At 41.5% G+C, this 24,929-nt stretch overlaps 1 protein-coding gene across 3 annotated transcripts; it reads right to left on the reverse strand.

Annotated features, from left to right (window-relative positions):
• Positions 1–23,783, reverse strand: PRDM4 (PR/SET domain 4). Of its 3 annotated transcripts, none has more exons than XM_043440647.1 (12): positions 23,650–23,783; positions 23,029–23,295; positions 18,564–18,697; positions 16,773–16,958; positions 14,390–15,184; positions 9,974–10,123; positions 8,872–9,011; positions 7,855–7,940; positions 6,768–6,895; positions 5,740–6,054; positions 4,460–4,628; positions 1–1,692 (listed from the first exon to the last, which is right to left on the reverse strand). In XM_043440647.1, exons 2-12 carry the CDS (start codon positions 23,037–23,039, stop codon positions 1,380–1,382), a joined length of 2,427 nt encoding a protein of 808 aa, XP_043296582.1. In that variant the 5' UTR covers positions 23,040–23,295; positions 23,650–23,783; the 3' UTR covers positions 1–1,379. The 3 variants fall into 3 exon arrangements, with proteins under 3 accessions (XP_043296582.1, XP_043296583.1, XP_043296581.1); XM_043440648.1 differs by having other exon boundaries at positions 8,872–8,990; positions 23,476–23,653; XM_043440646.1 differs by lacking the exon at positions 23,650–23,783 and adding an exon at positions 23,476–23,642.
• Positions 23,784–24,929: the final 1,146 nt, after the last annotated feature.

Raw genomic sequence — 24,929 nt, forward strand, 5'->3', positions numbered from 1 at the left:
TCGCATTTTTTAAAAAGTTTTTATTTTAATCCTTCCTAGAGGAATACAGATTTGAATGAAATACATTCATTCCATAAATACATTAGCAGCAAAACCTTCCCACCAGAGTCCTCTCCACCTCCAGCCCAGAGGTTGCGCCTTAGAGCAAGAGAGCATGTTCCATCAACCGTTGACTTCAGGATGTGTTCGCTTCTTGGTGAAAGCAGGCTATACATGAGAAAGACCAGGTGACAGATAGATTGAATTAAGCTGGAACCCTGAAAATACATACACAAGGTGACCATTCGACCTTCTGCACTTTCCAAATCCTCTGGAATCCACCGTGCTTAACTGATGAGGTCTTTCATCACAGACAGCTGGGAGCGCCTAACCTTGCAAATGCACCAACGGGTCTTCTGAGTTGGCAACATTTTGATGGTGTCTTGACCCTTTCCAGAGAGTGTCCAGATAGAAAGGATCACTCCCTCCTCCCTTCCACGGGCCGAGGTACCTCCCTGTCAGTTGGTCCACATGCCCTTGCTATCCGGAGACAACGTAGCAGGCATCACTTGGCTTGTTACACCTCCAGATACTCTGTCCGGGTGCTAGAGGCTTCACTGGAGACAGAGATGTGTCGAAACCTTCAAAGATCTCTCAGAACAATCAGATCTCTCAGCCCAGCTTCCATCAGAGCACAGGACAGAGCCCTCTGGACAGTGGCCCAGGCGCCTCTCCTTTTCTTCTCTCCACCAGGGCGTGCTTCCTGACTGCTCCTTTCTCACCTGCCCTCTAGGAGCCTGTGAGATTCTGAGAAGCAAGATCCACCCTCAACTCCCCAGCAGCCAGGAGAGATGAAGGCAGGTGGTGCTTCAAATATGTGAGCCGCGGTCAGAGTAACAAGCTTACCCTGTTACGTTCCAATCCACTCTGGGATGAGTTTAAGTCACAAGTCTGCATAAAACGTAACACCAGAACCACAATCAGGATGACTGGGACACAGGGACCAAGTCAACGGTTGCTACCAAATCAATGGGTTGGGAGAAAAATGAAATAATCAAAGAATTTAAAATAAATCTCATTTGATGGGCAGAGGGCAGCTCTGACTCAGGTATAAGTGTTATCACCCAGATTATCATGTAAATAAAGAACAGATCTCAAAAGCTGACACCTGCCTCCCCATACACCACTTAAAAAGAGGACACGTGCTCTTTTCTCAATCTTTTTAAAAGTGTTTTCATTAGGATACTCTTCTATAAGTGCTTTATCCATTCCCATTTAGTCTGTTTTGACTGTTGGCTGGAAGGAATCAAACTATTTTATATAAAAACCATTGTAGTGAATAACTGGTTATGTGTTTTTCCCTTTTGCATTTTCCATCCAGAAGTCAGCTTCTTTCTCTTCTATTTATGTGCAGAGAGAGAGTCATCTGCTGAATACACAGCACTGCCTATGCGACAGTCCTCTGTCCCCACCGAGTCCGCCAGCTCTTCCTCCTCTGAGTCGTCTTCCTCCTCCTCCTCCTGTGCTGATGAACTGGAGGTGGGCCCTTTGCAGGTTTTTAGGTGTCGGGTGAGATGATATTTGGTAAGATAAGCCTTTGTACATTTTTCACAGACATAATCCCGTTTTCCTTCATGTGAATTGAGATGTTTCTTTAAGTGATTTGTCCTCAAGAACAGCTTGTCACACTTGGGACATTTGATCTGGCGTTCTCTAAGAGGAACACAAGGAAAGAACAAAACAAAACATTTGATTTGGGGTTACAAATACAACTGAGGCACACACTGACTCTGCACAACCTCAAGACCTTTGTCTGAGAAGCTCTACCCAACTAGAATCAAACTTCTCTATAGGAGATGCATCACATACAACAGTCATAAGACATGTGCAGTTTAAACAGCACAGACTGATTTTGCCTGTTTCAGAATTCTAGGTAAATGGGACTGTACTGTATGTATCTCTTTTGTGTTTTTGCTTCTTTTTGAAAATCAGTCAAGTCGCTTCCATGGCAGGAGGCTACTTACGAATACACCACAACCTGGCTGTGGCACTGGCTCTGTCTGTGGTTAATGGGTTCTCTGGTGGTTTTGTTTTTTATCACCACAGGCAAGACTGCTATGTGAACATTTCTACACTGGTATGTGGGTCTGTTCCTCTAGGGTATATACTCAGGAGAGGCACAGCTGGATCCAAGGATATGTATACCTTCAGTTTTACCACGATGATGCTAAGCTGTTTTCCAACACTGTTGTATATTTCAATATACATGTCCATCAACAGCCATTTCAGAGCTCCTGTTGCCCCACATTCTTACCAACTGGAAGACTCAAATTTGAAAATGTTTGCCAGCTGACCAACATAATGGTATCTAACTATAATGTTAACAGTAGCCCATAAAATTATCCAATTCAAGATGTGAACAGCATCAAGGCTGGAGTAATAACTCTGGCCCAGACATCTTAGAGCTGACAAAAAACTTGGGGATCATACAGAGTACGAATTTTTAAACTTTTTTTGAGCATCTGAACCCTGTGTCTTAATGAAAATCCAACATGTTAAACAGAAAAAATGGGGCACTCAACCCTGACTGAACCTTAGACCCACTTGGCGAGCTTTTTAAAAATACCAAGGCCAGGGCTCTGCCCCTGATCAGAATCCCTGGAGGTGGGGCCTCGGCACCAGTCATTGATTCTCACATTTCCCAAGTGACTATCATGAGCAGTGTTAGGGGCTGAATACCTAAATTGGTATGCTGATGCTTCAGCTCATAACGTGATGGAATCTGGAGGTGGGGACCTACGGTTAGAAGAGGTTATGAGAATGGGACCCCCATGACGGGGTTATGTCCTCAGAAGAAGAGAGAGATCAGAGCTTGTTCACTCTCTCCTCCACCTGAGCACGTAACAAGAAGGCAGCCAGGAAGAAGGCCCTCATCAGAACTCAGCCATGCTGGCACCCTGGTCTCAACTTTCAGACTCCAGAAGTTTAAGAATATAAATTTCTTTTGTTTAAGCCACCACTCAGTCTACAGTATTTTCATGTGGCAGCTCAAGCTAATATAAGCAGCTAGATTAAATGACCCCAGAGAGCTCTTTCAGTTCCAACTATGTAAAACTATATATAAAATGTGATAATTAATATATCTAATTTTTAGAATTTCATACTAATAATGAAACCACTTAATGAAAACTTTGTTTTAAAAGGTCATTCTGAGAGTCAGGAATGTAGATCCAGACTCCTTTGGTATTTTAGTGTTTCAGGTTGCACTGTGATTACAAATCAGATAAAATAGCTGATATGAAAGCAAAATATTTATCTAAAACCCATGATAAGAATAAAAGTTCCATTTTTGATGTATTTCTAAATAAAACACAAGCTAATGTTTTCTCCCACAGAATCTGCTCTCTTCTATTTGTCACTGTAACTAACACAGGTTGGACAATTAATTACAGTTGGATTCATGCAATAAATTCCTAATGGGCTGTCCAATATTCGGCCTTCTCCTCCTTCCACCCCCTTGTCCTGCTGCCAGAGTAGTCTCTGTAAAACAGACAACTCACCAGGACATTCTTTCCCTTAAAATCCTTCAATGCTTGTGCAAGAATGTGAATACATTTAACATCACTGAACTACATACTTAAAAAGGGTTAAGACAGAAAAATTTATGTGTTATATACCATAATGAAAATACACACAGGCACACACACGCACAAAGCCGAGTAGTTCCTGGTACATGGGGAGAAAAAATGCCCCATGACTCTCCATTATTCCCAGAATGAAATTTAATTTTGAACTGGATAAAAGGCTCTTCATCATTTGGTTGCTGCCTCCCTCTATCGCTCTCACATACATGGGATGCTCTCACTATAGAGAATCAGTCTTATTTCACAGTCTTTTTCACATTCATGTTTCTTCATACCCCATTTCGTCTGTCTAGAAGACTGTTTCCTGAATAATTCTAATTTACCTTAATACTTATCTCCAACTACCAGGAAGCTTTCTCAGGACACTCACAGACTGGGTGAGGTAACCCTCTTCTATAGTCTTTCAGGATCCTACACTTACTCTAACATCTGCAACACAGCATGGCAATTATTTACTCTTCTGTTTCTCTTAATGGCCTCTGAGCTCTTTAAAGCCAAGGACTATTCTCATCTTTGTATTTTCACCACTTAGCAAGTCGCTGGACTTCAAGGTACTTAAAAAGTCGTTAATTAAATTATGTTTCAAAACTACAAAGAAAAAAGGAAATAAAGAGAGTAGAAGTGAAAATGAGAAAACAAAGCAAGCACCGTTAACTCTTTCAGGATAAACCAGAACCTTAGCTTTGTGACCTATGTGGTCGGAACACAGTCTGTGTGGTCAGAGAACACAGGCTATGTGGAACACAGGAGATACAGGCACCACAGCGGGAGACAGTGAGCCGGCACACACAAGCCCCATTCATCACCCAAGCAGCCGTCAGCTACGGGTCACTCACTGTGTGTGGATGAGCACGTGCTGCTTGAGGTCCTGCCTCCGCATGAACAACTTGTCACAGTAGTCACACTTGAGGTTCTTCTCCCCCGTGTGGATGACCATGTGGGATTCCAGGTGAGCCTTCTGGGTGAAAGACTTGTCACACAAAGTACACCTGTAGTTCTTTTGACCTGCATATTAACCCGAATGATCACACTGTGAATCAAAGTGCCACGAGCACTCTCAGCATGAAGAGACACGTTGTACAGGTATGTGGCAAAGGCAGGAATAAAACAGAATTGACTGGTAACTGGAACCTCACATTCTAGGACTGTCTACCTAGAGCCACTCAGAGCCACTGAATTATATGCTGCAACTAAAGCTAGAGAAGCTAACAAACCTGACCTATGACTGCTTACCTACACACACACTCTTTACTGTTTACAGCTAACACATGATACAAGTTCTGGGGGGAAAAAATCACTTATAACCCTAGTGCCTAACTTAATTCAATCATTTTTTTTTTTAAAAAACCTCAAGAATTCTGGTACTTGTTCACAAGCAAACATATTTTTACAATCTAAATTTTAGTTTTCTTTTTTAAAATATGTCTTCATAAACCAAGGATGAAATAAAATCTTTTTAAGAATGCAGGAAAAAAGTTACTCAGGGGTTAGCAAACCTTTTCTTATAAGCCATTCCAAATATTAAGGTTTGTGGGCCACACACACTCTGCTGGAACTACTCAGTCCTAATGCAAAAGGATAAGGGACAATTTTACCTTCAAAGTTTTGGAGAAAATGACCCAACCAAGAAAACCAAACTAAACTAGTTATTGTTATAGTGCATATGATAGAAACTTATGCCTAAGAGAAAGGGTTTGGTGTGCATGGAGTTTAGAAAATAGAAACTCAATAAATTCTGGTGGTGTTCAACAAACAATATTCAAAGGATAGAAACTGGCTCTGGCTAGTGACAGGGGTGACCTCTAATAGTATGCTCTAGCTGTTTCTGAAGAATTACCTTCAGGTCCAAACACACAGATGAACTCCCTGATTATTAAATGCATTTTCCCAGTCACATTCAAACTATGACTAGGCCACCTGGAAGATGGAGCAAATTAGTAATATTCTCTGAGCAGGCAGTTATTCCACACAATTCATGACCCAATGAAGTCCTCCTGTCAGCCAGCCGATTCTCTAACATCTGATCTCAACCCTATTTGCCACACTTGTCTTGCTGCCACGCCCTTACCAATTTCTAATTTTTCAAAATTCCACTTTATGGTCCAGGACAGCTTACCTGTGTGTATCTTGAGGTGGGTCCGCAGGTTGCTGGGATCACTGAAAGCCTTGCTACAGAAATCGCACTTGTGGGGCTTCATACCCATGTGACCCATAAAGTGGACGTGAAGTTTGGAAGGAGAGATAAAAGCCTGGGGGCACATGGAGCACTTCCACTTCCTCTCTTTGCTGTGGCTCGGCCCGTGGCTGCTGCTGTGGCCGTGGCTAGGAAGGTGGTTGTGGATGTGGCTGCTCAGGTGGGCTTTGAACTCAGTATAGGAACTGCACTCCTTGCCACAGTTACAGAGGTGCACATCTGGGTGTTCAGGAACACCTTTAAAAAAAATTACTCAATGTACTTACTTCAATTTTAAAACTCAAATTTTAAACCTTAGTGATTGTTGCTTCTAATTTTCCCTTCTATCAAAATTTCCAGCTTGCCCACTAACTGTAAAATTAAACACATTTTGTTCAATGCTCTAATCCCAGCATCTCAAATAGTCTGTCAGGCACATAGGGAACACCTAGTAAACATTAAAGTATAAGGCATGTTCCTAGGCAAAAAACTGAAGATTTTGTTGCACGCAAACTCATGTGTATGTGTGTGTCAGAAGTTTTATTACAGTGAAAAAGGACAGAGAATGCTTCTGACGCAGACATCAGAAAGGGGACAGAGTGTCATCACTTGTCATTATGACACAGTGCAAAGAAAGACTATGAAGGTTAAACCAACTCACAGCGTTGTCCTTTATGAACTTAAAACTGTAATGGTTCGAAAAGTAACTCAGGAACTTCAAATTCCCCAAATCAAAGTCCTAACACAAAGTTCATGCCGCCTGGCTGGTATGGCTGCCTGGTTCTTCAGTACATGAAGAACTTCACAGATCTTAACACTTCTATCGTAAGGTTAATACTCTGCTTTTACATACACAAAGGCATGTGATTTGCTTCTGCTTACACGTAAATCATTACCAAAACTATACTACTGATCCTCGGTATTTTTACTGTGTCACATTCATGACAAACAAGTCTTATATATAAACTTACCAATCTGCTGAGCATAATCCCGGCTGTAATAAAAAAGCAGTTCATTTTCAGGAGGGATATCCTGGGAGGTGCAGAAGTAGATTTTTCCATCATGGGGATAAGCCACCAAATTCTGTTCTTCCCGATTCCTAGGTTATCACATTTAACAAATCAAGCATATTAATTTTATATTATTTATTTACTTAAAAAATTTTTTTGGCCACACTGCGTAGCTTGTGGAATCTCAAGTTTCCCATCCAAGGAATGCCCATCAAGCAGATTAATTTTGAAATATATACTAAACACATCATATCCCTATAGCAACATCTTATATGAAAACTTAGATGTACTATTTCTCCGGGTCATTTCTCCAATTACCTATATTACCTGTTAGGGTTAACTTGTTTAGAAACAGAATTCTTACTTCAATATATGAGCTCATTGCTCTTTATAGTCAAAAACACTCTACTCTATTGCTAGAAGAAAAGTAAGTAAAATGAAGTCTTAAAACAATATGACAAAGACACAGAAATAGAGAGCTTGATAAGAATTAACACACCAGCCTAAGGGGTTGATTGCATGCGTGTGTGCTAAGTTGCTTCAGTTATGTCCAATTCTGTGTGACCCTTCAGACAGTAGCCCTCCAGGTTCCTCTTCTCCATGGTAATTCTCTAGGCAAGAACATTGGAGTGGGTTTTCATGCCCTTCTCCAGGGGATCTTCCCGACCCAGGGATCAAACCTGCATCTCATGTCGCCTGCACTGGCAGGTGGAGTCTTTACTAGCGCCACCTGGGAAGCCCAAGGGGCTGACCAATAGCCAATATAAAGAAAAGGTACCTACTTGCAAATTCAATGGTAACTGTGTCATTTTTTATTGCACTGGTAAACTGAATAAACTGCTCATAAAAAAGGGATAATTTCTATTTTAATTTATAATCACCATTAGTCAACAACTACTGGGGTGAAGAAAATAAAAAGCCTTGGGCTTTAAACTATGTTCAGATATCACTGTCATTGGATTCTTCAATTCTTTCCTATTTTATTCGAAGTTTTCTACTGAAAAATATCTGAATCATAACTATTTCTTGCATCCAAGTCTACTCTCACCTGGCTTTGCGCACAAACATCATCCAATTACATTCATTTTCGTCAGTTGTAATGATGCAGAATTCTAGGACACCATTGTGGTATATCTGCCAACAGAAGGCAAACATACACATCAAATGAACTGACAAGTTCTAGCAATAATCTCATTTACTTTGCAGTAGGTACCAGCTTTCCTAGTCAGTGTGAAAATACATGGTTGTCTTCTCATGTGTCTGTCATTTCACCAGTCACCCTATTTCCAGCAATACAATTAAGACCACTAGAGACCTACAGTTAGTAGGTGCTCAGTATACAGAATCACGTTGCTCTTGATTAGTCACATTTTGGCTTGACTGGAAAAGACATAAAAAACTCTAGTTGTCTTCATCACCCACCACACAAACAGACATTAAGGTCAGAGAACCACCTCTTCTTATTTTTTGCTCCAGTGAACCTAGCATTCCTGTGTTCTCATCTGGACAACACAATTAAAGTCCCCAGTGCCAGTGGCACTTCACCTTTTCAACTATCACAAGACCCACTTCCGCCTTAATCCAATGTTAACAAGCATCATTCCCAATCTACTAAGATTCTATACAAACATGTAATAGGAATAGGTGTTTATATCAGAAACTTAAGTTTTCAGTCCCTTTCATTAGAAAAATAGAGAAATAATCTTAGCTTCCAAGTCTAGAATTGTTTCCCAAGCTAAATATTTGAGGAATGCTTTAGCTGATCACAAAATAAGACTTTCAACATATAAACAAAGTCCAAAGCCTGAGCTGCCACAAGTAATAAAAAGGAGTAGTCATTGGGTTACTAACAAAATGGAGACTAAAACAGTTTATCTTATATTCAATATCTGACATTTTGTTATGTATTATAATTTGGCTACCAAGAACAGAAAGTAGTATTCAGTGACTGATGGATGAATGGCACTGTATGAATCTTGGCTAAGTTTGACTTTTACATCACTTTTGACTACTTCATTACTATAAAAGCATCCAAAAGTCACAGAAAAATTTCAGCAACACTGACCTTCCAGATATGACTAACCGCCTTGTCTGTCCATTCTGCTACTTCCATGGAGTGACTCTGCTGGCCAATGAGAGGCCCAAAGCAAGTCCGAACAGGGATGGTTTCTCCAGTCCACACACCTAGCAGTGGAAGGACACCAACTACACAATCAGTGATTTAAACATCTAATAGGATAGAGAAGAGAGTAGCTTAACTCATGAAAAGAATCTTATTTTCAATGAATCTATGAACTGCTGATATTCTAGCACCCCTGAAAGTACGTAAGTCTTATGAATTCTATTCTATAAATAAGGAAAAAGTAATGAACAGAGTAGACTGGGTTCAGAAGAAATAGGCCGAGTAAGAAGCAGTATCAGAAATTCCTGAACCACTGTTTATACACAAGGAACCAACCATATCCCTCCAAGTTGATACATAAAAAGGACTAGACAACATTATTATAAAAAAGTAAAGCAATTACTATAAAATAAATCAAACTTTTAAGATCACTTGTGCTTAAAGCACCGCTCTTTATTATCTAAGAGGTTTAATGCTTTCAACTGACTGATGCCTAAGCTACACCTGAAAGAACAATGTCTAGTACCGTATTTTCAAAGAATGGCACAAAAATTCAGATACCATGTTACATTCCAGTATGGATAAGCATACTCTGGCACTCTGTATTTCTTATTCTCTTTTCCTAAGGAGTATTAAGCAATTTATAAACATTTGATAGAAGTATTTTTGGTGATAAAAAGTTATAAATGGTGAATTTCCCGTGTTTTATAAAAGAAACTAAGTTTCATGGAGTGATCTGTCATGATAAATGACAGTGGATGATACAGCTGAAAATAAAAGCCAAGTCTTCAAAGATTCAGCCTTTGAGGATTCTCTCCTCTAGTCAATCCTGATCCTAAAAAAGGGGAACTTTTCCAATAAAGTGTTCAACTTGATTTAGTGCTATCGCCACTGGAAAAGTATTCCATAAAAGGATAAATCTTCAGCCATAAATTGACTTTTGGATCAAGCAAGTAACCTCTAAAGCATACACATCCACTTTTACAACTCTACCCTACAAAGGAAGAAGAGACTTTGATCGAGTTTTACGGTTCCAGGGTCTTACCAACATCTGCTCCCACCATTGACTGGCGGAGAACAAGCTGCTTTGGGAGAGAAAGCCTGGCTCTGCTCTCGATTGGACTGTCAGGAACAAAAGTCACCGGTCCGTGATCAGGGCAGTCTGAGGGATAGGCTCGGTCACAGAGAGTGCACCCTGCAGATGACAAATGTGAGACATAAATGGGGTCAGTTCCAGCAGACAGATCAATGACCACCTGCTTTATTTAAATGTGAATTATTAAAATGTAACCAGTATGAACCAAGGTTCTAGGAGAAATGCTCTGACCAAAGGACCACTTTATTACACTTACATGTATATCCACTCGTATCCTTCTTCAGCAAGATTTGATTTGATTTTTTTTAAATGCAACTGGACAAGTGTCCTATTCAGTGCATAAGAAGAACACGGATCAAAAAGTAACACTGCATTACTTCAGGAATCAAGTGTGTTATTTCTTACAGTAAGTGGGTAAGAAATTCCTTCAGATACGATGTTCTGAAGTCAAGAAGATTCAGTCTACCAAACTCTAAGAGGAAAGGGAGCTGAAACACTGCTGGTGATGCAGCGACAACACAGCGCAAGGGAGTCAGAGATGCTTGCACCACCGCTCGCCCCTGCTTCACTGTTAGCAAGCTGGCTGGCCACGTTTGGATGACAGGTTCTTAAGGCAAAGAAAATTCGCAATCTGCTCTTTAGGACAGCAGGTAGGATCATATTCTTGCAGACATATTTGTTTAACATTCTTAATTTATTGTTCATATGGTCTTTTTCTATTGTCAAAAAAAAAAAATGTTGACTTCATACATTGTTCTATGCTTATTGTAACTTCACATTTACAAGCTCAGGAGTGTCCTCCTTCTCCACAAATCTTTTGCTCTTTTACTTTCCTTTCTCCTTGATAAGGAGTAGTATTCATGATCCTATTTAGTCACTGACTGTTTTCAAACTTTCCAAATTTATTCACAAAATAGTTGTAATACATAAACCTTAGAACCACAGTCTTCTAGGTGCCTTTATTCCCCTAAACAACCTATTAGAAATTACCACTTAAATGGCATAAAATATCATAACTTAAACATAAACATAAAACTTAACGTTTTCATATTTAGCCAAAGTAGTAATAATATATTACTTCTTCAAGTACTGCTTGATTTAAAATTCTTTAAAATCAGACTAGAGATCCCCTACACTCTATGAGGACTTATTCTCCAATGCTTTTAATTATAAACCATGTTAACTCTTCAAACAAAGGAGATTCAGATTTCATACGGCAAAAAAGGGTCACAGGCTTCCTTCAAACAGATTACCAATGGTGACTAAGTACGTGTAAGATGCTGAACATCATTAGTCATTAAGGAAATACAAATTAAAACAATGAGATGCCATTTCACACCTACTATGATGGCTATAAATAAGCATTTTTTTGTTTACAAATAACATTCAATTATTACCAGGAAAAAAAAAGGAAATCCTGGCAAAGATGTGGAGAAACTGGAACCTTCATACACTGATGCTGGGAATATAAAATGGTGCAGCCACTTTGGAAAACAGTCTGGTGATTCCTCAAAAACAGGAATTTCATTCCCATATATGTCCAAGAATTAAAAACATTCATTCATTCAAAAACCTGTATGTGAATGTTCATAACAGCATTGAATATAATAGTCAAAAAGGAGAAACAAAATGTTCATGAAAAATAAATGGATAAACATTAAAATGTGGTATATCCATACAATGGAATATTATTCTGATACATGCTATAACATGGATAAGCCATAACATTATGCTAAGGGAAAGAAGCCAGGCACAGCCATATACAGTAGGATTCCATTTATATGACATGTCTAGACTAGGCGAATCCATAGATAGCGAAGTTTAGTGTTACCTGAGAAAGGGGGGTGGGGGTGAGAGTGACTGCTAACAAGGTTTCTTTATGGAGTAACAAAAATTTTTGAATTAGACAGTAGTGATGGTTCACAACCTTGTCATTATACTAAAAACCACTGAAGAGTCCACTTTTAAAATGTGTATGTGAATTATATTTCTTCTGAAAAACACTCAGAAGTAAGAGGTTCCACTTGCCCACTTGAAAAATGATCAACAGGAGACTTCCCTGGCAGTCCAGTGGTTAAGACTCCAGGTTTTGACTGCAGGGGGCACAAGTTTGATCCCTGGTCAGGGAACGAGGATCCCACATGACACTAGGTGTAGCACCCTCCCCGCAAAAGGATAAATAGACTGATTTAAGCCATTTCTTACCTTCTCCTAAATTAATGACCATACATTAATTATAATCCTAAATTATTTTAAAATTATAAATTTGAGACTTTAAAGGGTTAACACAAAAGGTCACCCCACTGCTTGGCTTCAGTAGTACCAGAAGCCTCCTCCTACTTTTCTGACCATCCTGTTCAACTTACTTTAGAAGCTCTTCCTCTGCCACTGTACCTTAGCATACCTAGCCTTGTCATTCCACACACTTAACTAGGATAGGATTTCACCTCACTTCCATGGCTATGATTAACATCTTAATGCTAAGGATTCCTGAATATTTCCAGATAGGTCTCTGAGCTCCAGATTCAAGTTCTCATTCGACATCTCTAGGTATCATTGAACACTGAAATCAACATGTCTGACACTGGACTCACCTACACTCATCAAAAACAAAACAAGGGACTTCGCTGGTGGCCCGGTGGATAGGAATCTGCCTGCCAGTGCAGGGGACATGGGTTTGATCCTTGATCCGGGAAGATTCCACACGCCTCGGAGCAACTAAGTCCACGGGCCACAACTACTGAGGCCCATGCTCTAGGACCCGTGCTCCACAACAAGAGAAGCCACAATGAGTAGCCCACACGCCGCAACCAAGAGTAGCCTTCACTGGCCACAGCTAGAGAAAGACCTCACAAAGCAAGAAAGACCAAGCGCAGTCCAAAAGAAAAAAAAAAAAATCCACTCCACCTCCATCATTCATTATCCTAAAGAATGGTCACAATCCACCTAGTTTCCCAGCCAGAAACCAGTCATTTCTCCTTAAACCTTCTCTCCTCCAACGTCACCCAATCAACAAGATCTATTGAGTTTTCTGTTAGTATTTTCCACTTTTTCCATCATTATCTGTATTCTAGATTGGAATACCATGACCTTACACTTAAACTATGGCATCGCCATCTTTACCTCTCTGCCACTAACAAGCCTGCTACCCTCACACAGCAGAACCCCTATCCCAGCCCTCCCCCCTCAAAATCCCTGTCTGCTCTTTGAAGACCTTCTGGGTTCTGGCTCCTACTTCTCTCATCACATACCCTCTCCCCACCTCTGTTTCTTTTTTTTTTTTTTTTTTTGGGGGGGGGGTACTTTTTTTGGTTGTACTGTACCACATGTAGGATTCTAGCTCCCTGATCAGGGATCGAACTTGTGCCCCCTGAAGTGGAAGCTCAGAGTTCCAACCAATGGACCACCAGGGGAGTCCCTCCCCACCCGTTTTATGCTTCAGCAATTCTGAACCACTCACGACTCTTTCAAACTACAGGTGCCAGTTCCCATGGGGGATGCTGCTCCTCCTGATTCTCCACTTTGGACATGTCTGCTCTTCAGGTCTGTGTTAACTCGTATGTAGTCTTCCCTGCGCTTTCCACGGTCTGGTGAGATGCTCCCCCGGCTCAGGCTCCTTTAGCACCGTACACTTAATCCCATCTTTCCACTCAGTACACCACAATGCAATAGCCTGCTCACTGGCCTGTGCTTCCCTTCGGACTGTGGGCTCCTTAAAGCCTCTTGCAGATTACTTTTTATGCTGCATCTAGTACACAGGCTGGTGTTTACTAGCACTCAACATGTTGACTGCATGAATGAAGCAGTAGTGACACCAACAACTTGACTATTTTTATATTTTGTTACTATTGCCCCATAAAAAGAGCTTTTACATGCCAAACTATGGTAATTTATATGCATTCTGAGCAAAAAAAAAAACCACAAAATTTCACTTGTATCTACTTACATTTTTCCAGGGGGATGAAAAATTACACATGATCTAATAAATTTGTCTTATGTAGAAAAAGCACATGGCAGGTCACACAGAACACCTTACTGAAATTTACTTATATAACTAACTCTGTGAAATCTTGGGAAATACCTTAAGTATTAATAGGCTAAGCTTATCTGTAAAATACAGAAATGATTGTTTCCTTACTTCAGGAAGATGCTTTAAGAACCAACAGAATGTCTATATATCACTTGGCTTATTTGAGAAAAAGGCATCACATTAACACAAAGGACAGTACATAGGCAAATAAAAGTTTCAAAGTCCAGTTACTTTCTATACTTCCTTAATTAACACCTGACCTTGTGACTAAACCTGTTAAGGATGATGACCCTTTCTATCAATATCTCCAAAAGAAAAAGGCTAAGCACACTCACAAATTGTAAACAAGGTTGCCATATTTTCCTTGTTTGAATTGGAGTCTTCCATTTGCAGTGAAGGTGGTACAAAAGAAAGACTGTCTGAAGACACATCTACATGACCCGTCCCCATGGCAACCTCCTGGGTGATGGAGGAGACAGCCACAGGTTCTAGGCTGAGGCCAACTTCATGGAGGGAAACGGACTCTAGGGAGGCGAGGTTGTGTGAGGTAGAGAGTGCCACGCTTACAGAGTTGGTGCTCATGGCCACGGTGTGGATGGAGTCACTGAGGGCACTGTCAGACATCCCGCTGACCCGGCTTGCAATGTGGTCTGTCTCCATGACCACAGGGAGCTCCAGGCCGTTCCCATGCATGGGCATCACACCACCATGGCCCACAGTCTCCGCTGCAAGGTTGCTGCTCACAGAGTCCACAGACAGAGGTTCGTGACTTCTGGAGCCATTTGGGATCTGGGTGTGCTCGCCTGCGACACCATCCATCGCCAGCTCTTCTGCCATTCCATCCGTAGAGATTGGGCTGGTGACCCTAGAGACGTTCTCCATGGTGATTGTTGTGTCCAAGGCCACCTCATGACCATCCGTGGGATGAAGACTCTGGGCACCATGTGTGTTCACAGAGCGAGAGTCTATGGAAACAATGCCTGGTTCTAATCCAACATTTCCATTGGACTGATAGGGATCTAGCGCTGAAGGGTTATTGGCGATAGATAATGCTGTATTACCATCAACATTTATGGAGTTAGGGTGAATATACTGAGGAGGTGGCCTGTCAGCTAAATAAGACAAAATGCCTGGGAAAAGGAAAAGATGAGATATCAGGAATTTTTCAGTGTATTAAGAATTCCAAATGCTAAAAGCTATTTTTCTTACAAATGCAACTAAAGTAAAATAAGCTCCTATCTATTTCTTTGGTTTGATATATACTTTATAAACAGCAACATAATACACCATAATTCATTTTGTGAAACTCAGAAATCATAAAAATTAACTATGTTCCTTTGAAGTCACTAGAAATTAACCATTTCTGCCTTTAATAATATATACATGGTTGGAATTCCTGAGTCCTAAGATGCTGAAATTTGCTCTGTAAGAGTTAAAAGGTCAAATCATTTAAAAGCAGATAGTCCATGTGAAAAATAAAATTTAATTAAATATAACTAAATTTTTATTTATTAAACTATCAAGAAACATTAGGCTCTATTCAAAATAAGTCACAATTATACTTGCTTTATTAAAACAGAAAAAATATTTGAACATTCCTGTTAATGAGTATGTGGTGAAATGGTACATGTGGCATCTCCAGTAGAAGCCCAGATTTCTAAAACGTCTTTGCAAAGTATTGAGTATATATAATAAAGACCTCAAAAATATTCATGCCCTCTTGCATTAAGAAACTCCACTTATGGTAAACAGCCCTAAATGCATTTTGTAAATAATATACCCAAAGACATTTACATAACAGTAATAAACAAACTGGTAAAAAGTGCCCATCAATAAAGACTGATATAATAAACCAAGGAATAAAGTATCAGTAGAATATAATGTGTCATTAAAAAGGATAATTATGAAAACCATGTAGCAGCTGGGGAAAATAACTATGTAAAAATAGAGAAAAACATTAAGTGAAAAAAAGGGTACATAATTGTATTGCAAGTACTACAGTCTTCATTATGGAAAACAGTAAAAACCCCTACACAAAAATAAAAGGTAGGATGGAAGTACACCAAAAAAATGGATAATGGGACTATGAATAATTCCCCTCCCTCTTTATTTGCTAAATTTTCTGAAATGAGTATATAATATTTTAGAATAAAAACTCAGTAAACTTTATAATAAATAATGACACTATAGCAGGACATGTGGTTGGTAGGAATTACAATTGGAGAATTATAAAAACTGAACCAAGAAGGTGCTGGAAGAGACAAGGGAGAAACTGTGCCATTAAGAAATTAACCTTAGTCAAACTGCTATATTAATAATGTTATCTATATGATCTAAGAGGAGAAGTACATAAATACAATTTTCTTCCCCCCATAAATTAATATCTAACAGTGACAAAGAGAAAAAAGCATCATTCAAGTCTTCGAGAACTGAAGTTAACAGTCGGCTGCTATAAGGACTTCCCAGATGGTCCTGTGGCTAAGACCCCACTCCCAATGCAGGGGGGCCTGGGTTTGATTCCTGGTCAGAGAACTAATCCCACATGCTGCAGCTAAGATTTTGCACGCTACACCTGAAGATCCCACATGTCTTGACAAAGATTGAAGATCCCAAATGCCACAACTAAGACCCAGGGTATCTAAATAAATAATTAAAACAAAACAAAAAAGGGTCGGATGTATTATTTCTTGTAAATTCCCAAATAACCATAACACTTACCAGGTAGAATGGTCCTGAAGTAACTGCTCTCAAGGTGGGGGTAAGGTGGTGGAGGTAGGGTGTAGTTTCTTTCAGGTAACCCACACATCACCCCTCGATCCCCAATACCCATTGGGAGCATCAGAGACAAAGCAGAAGGTAGAGAGCTCAGGGAGGGACCGAGGTTTGGAATCGCCACTGGCAAGCCTACAAAAAAAAATTGTTTTCCTCAATTAAAAGTAAGTACTTTAAAATTCTGTAATCACTGGCTAAACTCTTAGGAAGGTTTTTGCAACAGGCAAAAATCCCACCCAGTAGCCCTTTACATCCCCAGATAGACAGTACTGGCAGACATCCACAGACAAGCCCTAAATTTAGTCCGCAAGTCAGTTTTAAAATGCCAACTTGATCGTTCAGTTATCTGTATTGCTCTTGGGTACAAAAACATTTAACTACAATTTAAAACCTAGTTTAAATACAATTTAAGAAAACAAATTATTTAGACATAAAAAGAATGGGAAGAAATATACGCCAAATTTCAAAGAAATATATCAAACTTCAGAGTGGTCTCTGAGTAGTGATAGTACAGATTTTTAAAAAATATTTTTTATTATACTTTTCATTTTATATGGTGAGAATGTATCACTTTTAAAAATTTCACAGATATGCTTCTACTTGGGGAAAAAACCTAAAGTTAGATGTAAAACTGTACATAAATATCTTGATATAATCTTTTGCATATATGCTCTACTTCATGATTTTTAAAAATTTACACATTATATCCACCTTGGACTACATCTATCCACACAATGCTGAAGTGACCCTGTGGCTTCCCATCATAATGAACTCACCAACTTGGGCAGTGCAGATTTGCACTATTTTTGCCAGTGGCAGTATTTTTAAACAGGTTTTTCCTCCTTAATAAGAGTGTCTACTAAATGGAATGCCTAAGAAATAAAACAAATTGAGTTAAGAACTAATTTTTTAAAAATTTCTTTTGTGGACACTAAAAGGAATACAGAGACCCTAATTTAGATGAATCTTATTTAACTGCTACATTTTAGTCATTAAGCAGGTAATTCTCTAGAGAGAACTATTTAAACTTGTAGATTTAAAATATTCTTAAGCATTAACTCATATTTTGATAAAAAGAGTCCAATACATTACAATGTCAGAGACCCGCAAGAATCACTAGCTTACCGCTGTAAGACTCAAGAGCTTGCTTCTTTTCTATTTCAATAGAAAGAAAAAATTCAACTAGGCAGATAAAAAGGTTTTAAAAATACAGTGATGGGGGAAAATGAGCTTTCCCTACACTATTATTCTGTCCGAGTTCTGAGGTTCAGGGGGAGGTTCCATGTAGGAGCTTCATCTCTGAGACCTCCTCTTTGACCATAATGCTAGGTCTGGCGCATTTGTGGTTGGTGCCAGTTTCAGGCATGATAGGGAACAAAGCTGAATTTCTCATGTGTTCTAGGAAGAGTTAGTACAGTAACTCTGATTCTCTTCTAATAAACCCAGGGACAGAATGTCAAGGGCAAGAATAGATGAAAGGGCAATCCTAGATAAACCGCCAAGTCAACTACAGCTCTGGACGAAAGGGCACTGACTCAAGAAGAGCACAAGCAGGACGGCCTGCCGCCCCATCGCCCACTGGAGCCTCAGCGCTCTACAGAGACGCTGCCGCAGGTGAAGCCGCCACTGACCTGCGGGGCTGCTCCCGTCCTCTCGGAAAGGGGCTCTGACCCGCTCCACTGGGAAGGGCTAACGCAGTCAAGTGCTGAAATCCAGTCCCTCTCCCTTACCACTCACCTGGAGCAGGGATGGCATTGTGAGTGGGTGAGGCAGCCAAGCCCAGGTGACCCCCTGAGACTGGCAAGGCATTGCTCACGGAGGATGAAGTCAGCTGCTCCATCCCCACAGGACTCAGGTTCATTTCATTCATCCTAGGAAAGATTAGACACAACCAGTTATGCAAAAATTGCCTCAGTGACTGTTTAAGGTACCGAAGAACCTAAAACAATAGTGGTGCAGAGATTCGACTTGATCAACTACAACTTCATTTCTAAGTGCACAGCTCTCCAATATTCTATTGATAAGGAAATTGGGATTCAAAGATGTTAACTTGGCTGTCATACAGCAGAAACAGGATTTAACTCAGGTGTGCCTTGCTCCAAATACTAAGCATGCTATTTATAGCAAAGTTTGCAATCCTTAGAGTACACTGGCAAAGAGGCGTTTTTGTGTTTTTAATTCACCTGTTTTCTTTCACAATATCTCATTTCTCCAACTGGTTTATAACTTGAAACCAGGACTTGTTTTAACTCACTCAAAGAATTTTTACTAACTCTTTTCACCAGAAGGTAAAAGTGATACTGGGCCTGAATTAGACTGCAAACAGTGTGAAGAAGCACCGTATCTTCTCCATGGATCAGCATTTTATTAACACTCTATATAGATACCTTAATAATTAATCAATAATCTTAGTAAAATCTTCTGCATAACAAGGTTCACTAGGTAAACTGTGCTAGATACTTTATAAAAAAAATTACTTCATATTAGCTCACTAATTCTTCAAAATAAGGGAATCGAGGAAACTGAGGCTCAAAGAGGGCTTATCATACACCCCAAATCACATTGCAATTAAATGGAAGAACACAGATCATGCTGCCAAACACTGTCAAAAAGCTTTTCAATACATCAAACTTTTTAAAATCTACAGACCACTTTTAGCAAGCTGAAGAATCTGAGAACTGCCTTTTCTATGCAATCCATCTTGCACTGCCATTAGCAGTATCATTAGAGTAACAGGAACACTGAATAAGACCCTACTGGAGGTTATCAGTAAGTATTAGTTCCTATGTCGGAATTTAAAGACTGTCCCCAAAGAAAAAAAGAATTCAGAGACTGCCATATCATAAACAATTTCAAGAGGCCAGCCAACAGGTTATCCAAAGAAGGTCACCGGGAACCTCCAATCCTTATACTGAATATCACAGTGATGCAAGGTCTTATGTGTGTGCCTAAGTACACGGGAGGAGTGAAGAATAGGAAGGGGACCGAGGATCTACATACTCCCTAGCAGTGAAAACAAAACTTAATAGATTTTTAACCTGAAAAATGGCTACATCAGCTATGAATCAACATGAAAATAGTAATAACTAACACTGATTACTTCCTTACTATAGGTGTTAGACACTGGGCTAAGTGATAACATGTAATGATTTTACCTAATCCTTATAACTGGGCTTCCCTGGTGGCTCAGTGGTAAGTAATCCACCGAGCAATGTAGGAGACAGGGGTTCTATCCCTGGGTTGGGAAGATCCCCTGGAGAAGGAAATGGCAAACCATTCCAGTCAGTATTCTGTTTGGGAAATCCCATGGACAGAGGAGCCTGGCAGGCTACAGCCCATGGGGTCTCAAGAGTTGGACAAGACTGAGGGACTAAAACAGTAACAACAATCCTTATAACTACTGTGAGGTAGGTATTATTCTTAATCCATTTTAGAGATGAGGAAACTGAGACTAAGAAACTTAACCCAAAATTACATTAACTAGTAAGTGGCAGATTTAACTCCAGATCTGCCTAATTTACAGAAGTCACAGAATTGGCATTTAAATCCAGGTTTACCTAATTTGAGAGAGCCAAGCTCTTAACTAAGATAATTACAATAAAAGAACCATTTTGCCTTTGACAGTTCCAACACTTAGGATCTATGGGTTTACATAGTGGAGTACGCTTAATGTCTGACATAAACCTATTCCTCCTGCATTATTCCATATTCACAGACTTCAACCTTAACCCAGGCCAGGTATCTCATAAACTTAAACTTCCAGACATTAATAAAGTGTACAAAGCTAACTGAGGACACTACCCTGTACAGAGCAGGCACTCTGATTTGGATGAAGCAATGCAAACTCATTCTTACTAAAAAGACAACTAGAATCACATTAGCAAACGAGGTGCAACTTATGAGGGATGGCACAATAACTGTATTTAATCATGACATACAAGGAAGATCCCACATGCTGCCGGGCAACTGAACCTATGTGCCACTACTACTGAGCCCGCACGCTTTACAGCCCATGCTCCGCAACAAGAGCAGCTACAGCAATGAGAAGCCGGTGCACCACAACCAGAGTAGCTCCCGCTCACCGCAACTAGAGAAAGCCCGCATGCAGCAACCAAGACCCAGCACAGGAAGGAAGGGAAAGGAAAGGAATGTAGGAATTCCCTGGCGGGCCAGGGGTCGGGGCTCTGTGCTTCTACTGCAGGGGCCATGGGTTTGATTCCTGGTCAGAACTAAGGTTCTGTATGCCATGAGGAGAGGCAAAAAACAAAAATTAAAAATAAAAGAAGTGACTTGACAGAAAACAAAATTCTGTAAAGCAATTATCCTTCAATTAAAAACATAATTTTAAAAAATAAATAAAAGAAGTGCAAAACTCCATACAAAAGACACCATAGCTACCATAAATTTGAAAGTTTCTGGGTTTGGAGTGGTTTAAAACAGACTTCTGTAACTCTTTATAGCTACAAACATTAAAACTTTACAATCAGTAGAGCAGGAATGACCTACAAAAAAACGATTACAGTAATTCTTTGAAGTACAATTAAAAGCTTCCCTGGTGGCTCAGATGGCAAAAAGTCTGCCTGCAATGCAGGAGACCCGGGTTCGATCCCTGGGTTGGGAAGATCCCCTGGAGGAAGAAATGGCAACCTACTCCAGCATTCTTGCCTGGAAAATCCCATGAACAGAGCTGTCTGGCAGGCTACAGCCCATGTGGTCACAAAGAGTCAGACACAACTGAGCAACTTTCACATACATACAATTAAAAGTCTGTAGCTTCAAACTCTATACTGAAAATTCCTGAGTATTAATCTGTGCACATAATCTCAAGATAAAAATCAAAATGGTGTTTCTAGGCTGACTCTTAGGCCTTCTCAAACCAGTTCAAACCAGAGTTAATGTGAGGCTCAGCAGATTTCTGCTTTGTTGTGAGTCACCAAAATGTGATGATCTCAGCAGCCATAAACCAAAGGTAACTAGTATCCCACAGAGAGAAAGCAGATGAAGGGAATTTACAATACGATCCTCTTAAGACACTCTCATTCCAAAGTGCAATTCTATCCTAGCTACTTTTCTTATATGGGATTCTAGGAAGCAATGCTGGGAGAAGGGCCAGAATCAAGATACTGTGCTAAGCTCGAAATTCTTGCCTATGTATATTCGTTGTAGAATCATTCCCTTCATATTCTCTAGTTTACATGACCTATGTATGACCCATGGGGCTTCCCTGGTGGCTCAGACGGTAAAGAATCTATCTGCCTGCAATGCAGGAGACCTGGGTTCAATCACTGGGTTGGGAAAATCCCCTGGAGAAGGAAATGGCTACCTGCTCCAGTATAGGGCTACAGTCCATAGGGTTGCAAAGAGTCCAAAACAACTGAGCACACACACACATGTACGAACCATTTGCTGACCTTATTAACTTTTTGTTAGAATGACATATAAGAACCTAACTGAGGGACTTCCCTGCTGGCCCAGTGGTTAAGACTCTGAGCTCCCAATGCAGGGGGCCCAGGTTCAATCCCTGGTCAGGGAACTAGATCCCACATGCTGCAACTAAGACCTGGTGCAGCCAAATAAATGAATAAATATTAAAAAAAAAAAAAAAAAAGAACCTAACTGAAATGCAGCCACTTTGCAAATGCAATGGACAATTTCCAGTAATTTGAGTGAATATTTTTAATCTTCCTTATCCTCAACAGCCTATGAAAGGGCCCTTAAAAAACAGCCAAATGTAACTTTTTCTGGCACACTTTTATACTGTAGGGTATAATACTTTCAACATTAACATGAACTCTGAAGAATTAAGAACTTAATTTCTCTCCATTACCAGCCAAGCCAGATGGTAACCAGCAAAATTCAAGGTGAAACACGGTGATGAGCTAAAAATACAGCTTGAAACTCAGATTCAAATATTAACTGAAGGCGCAAATAACTCAAGGGCAAGGATAAAGATGCACAACAAGTCAATAATCAACGTGTGGCTATTCGGAACAACTACTCACACGTGGCGCAAATCAAGCCTACTGAGAGCATATTCAACCCAATACTGGTTTCTGGATTTCCTGTTCCCCTTCGGACAAATCCATTTGCAAATCGCACCTGTAACCTGCCCAACAGCACCAAAAACAAAGGCATTCTGAAGTCTTATTTGCTACATGTTTTCCAAACATGTCACCAGCGCTCGGCCCACCAAGCTACTCACCTGTGATGCATCTGCTGGGGGCCAAGGGTCAGAGAAAAGCGCACACGGGTGGCGGGGAACCGGCATCAGGGTCTGCGTTCCAAGGTCACGTGCTACCGCATCTTGCTTACAACCGCTGCACAAACGCGGCCACTCGTCCCCGGGACCGCCCGGGACCGCCCAACTTCTCCCGAGGGTCGGCGGCCGCGCACCCTGCCGCGAGATGGGGCATGCCAGGGGACACCCGGGGCCTTTCCTCCAGAAGCTTCGGGAGGCGGGCTGCCCGACCTGAGGGAGAGGACAAGGGCGGTCACCCACACGAGGGGAGGATGCAGCCCCCGTCCTCCGCCGCCGGAGAGCCTGGGCCTGCGGACACCGCCTCCCAAGGGCGGCGAAGTCGCCCGCCCGCCGGCCTGGGGCTCGCAGGCCGCCCTCGCCCCGTCCCGGCCGGGCCCGCGCGCAGCCCACCTGCCGGCCGCGCGGGGGGGCGCGCGCGCCTGCCCCGCCGCTTTGTTCCTCATCCGGGCAGAGCTCGCCTCGGGCCCTCCCCGCCCGCACGACCCCCGCGCCCCGGGGGCCGTTCGCCTAACGTTTCCCGCCCGGCCCGGCCCGGCCCAGCCCGCGGTCTCCTCAGGGCCGCACCCTCCAAGGCGCGTTTCCGGCTCCTCAGCCACTCTCGGCGCCCGCCGCTCCGCCCCTCGTGCGTGCGCCCCTCCCGGCCACGGCCCGCAAGCGGCGCCCGCGCGCTCACTCCCGCTCCCCTGGCCCATCCCCCTACTCCCGCGCGTGCGCGCGGCGGGGACCCTGACCGGAGGGGGCGGGCCGTGAGAGGCTCGACCTGGAGCGTCGCGTCTCAGTCCGGCCCGGTCGAATCGATCGCCGAGCAATCGACCCCGTTGCTAAGTAACCGGGGCTGGCCTGAGCCCTGGGAGCCGGTTCTGAGTCGCAAAAATCCCCCAGACTTTGGGTTTCGGTCTTCATGGCATCCTTCAGTTAGGAAAGCGTGGGTTCACGCAAGCCTACAAGATTTGAAATAAGGGATTTAACCAGCTATGTTGGCGGTGTTGCCCAGGAGGAATTGGGATTGTATCCAAAATATTTGTCACTACAAGTTATATCTGAAGGTCTCTCAATTTCCCTGCTTGAAGTCATAAAGGGTGGTTTTCGGGATTTTTGTACAGATTACCTTTCCATTCTCTGCCATTCTTTCCCTCCTGCAAGCCAGGCGCTATGCTAAACCCTAGGGATACTGAGATGGCTTTAAAGGAAAATGGTCCCAAATTCGCAAGGATTGGATATTGTCTGTAACACACTACCTGGTAGCCTCCTTTCACCAGCGGAATAAAAGAGACCCAGGAATTCCTCCTTTCATTCAGAAGACACTGAATTACATCTCAAACGTAGGGATAGAAAAGAACACACAGGTCTTGACTTTCAACAGCTTGCAATGTAGTGGGGACTGATGAGTTTTGAAAATTCAGTCTCACGTGGAAACAGAGGCACATCCAGTGTTTTGGACGAGAGCTAAGAGAGGTGTCAACTAACATTAATATTTCCCTTCCTTCTCAGAAGGAGAAGTTGAGGGAACTAATCACTGAACGTTTGGCAGGTCACATTGGTTCCGCTCTCCTGTTGAGGACAAATAGAAACCTAAATCAAGAAAGTCTCCATATCACAAGAGAGAGACACTTTTCCCTAAAATGTCACATCAAACCTGGGGCCTAGGGAATGCTGATGTCCTATGAAAGCTAAATAATTTCATTCTGGCTTTCCATTCTGCCTAATTTTTTTGAATAATTATTTCAGAAGTGTATGTAGACATACACTGAAGCTGAAGCTCCAATACTTTGGCCATCTGATGCCAACAGCTGACTCATTGGAAAAGACCCTGATGTTGGGAAAGATTGAAGGCAGAAGGAGAA

This window comes from Cervus canadensis, chromosome 21 (genome assembly GCF_019320065.1).
Source record: "Cervus canadensis isolate Bull #8, Minnesota chromosome 21, ASM1932006v1, whole genome shotgun sequence".
Lineage (NCBI taxonomy): Eukaryota > Metazoa > Chordata > Mammalia > Artiodactyla > Cervidae > Cervus > Cervus canadensis.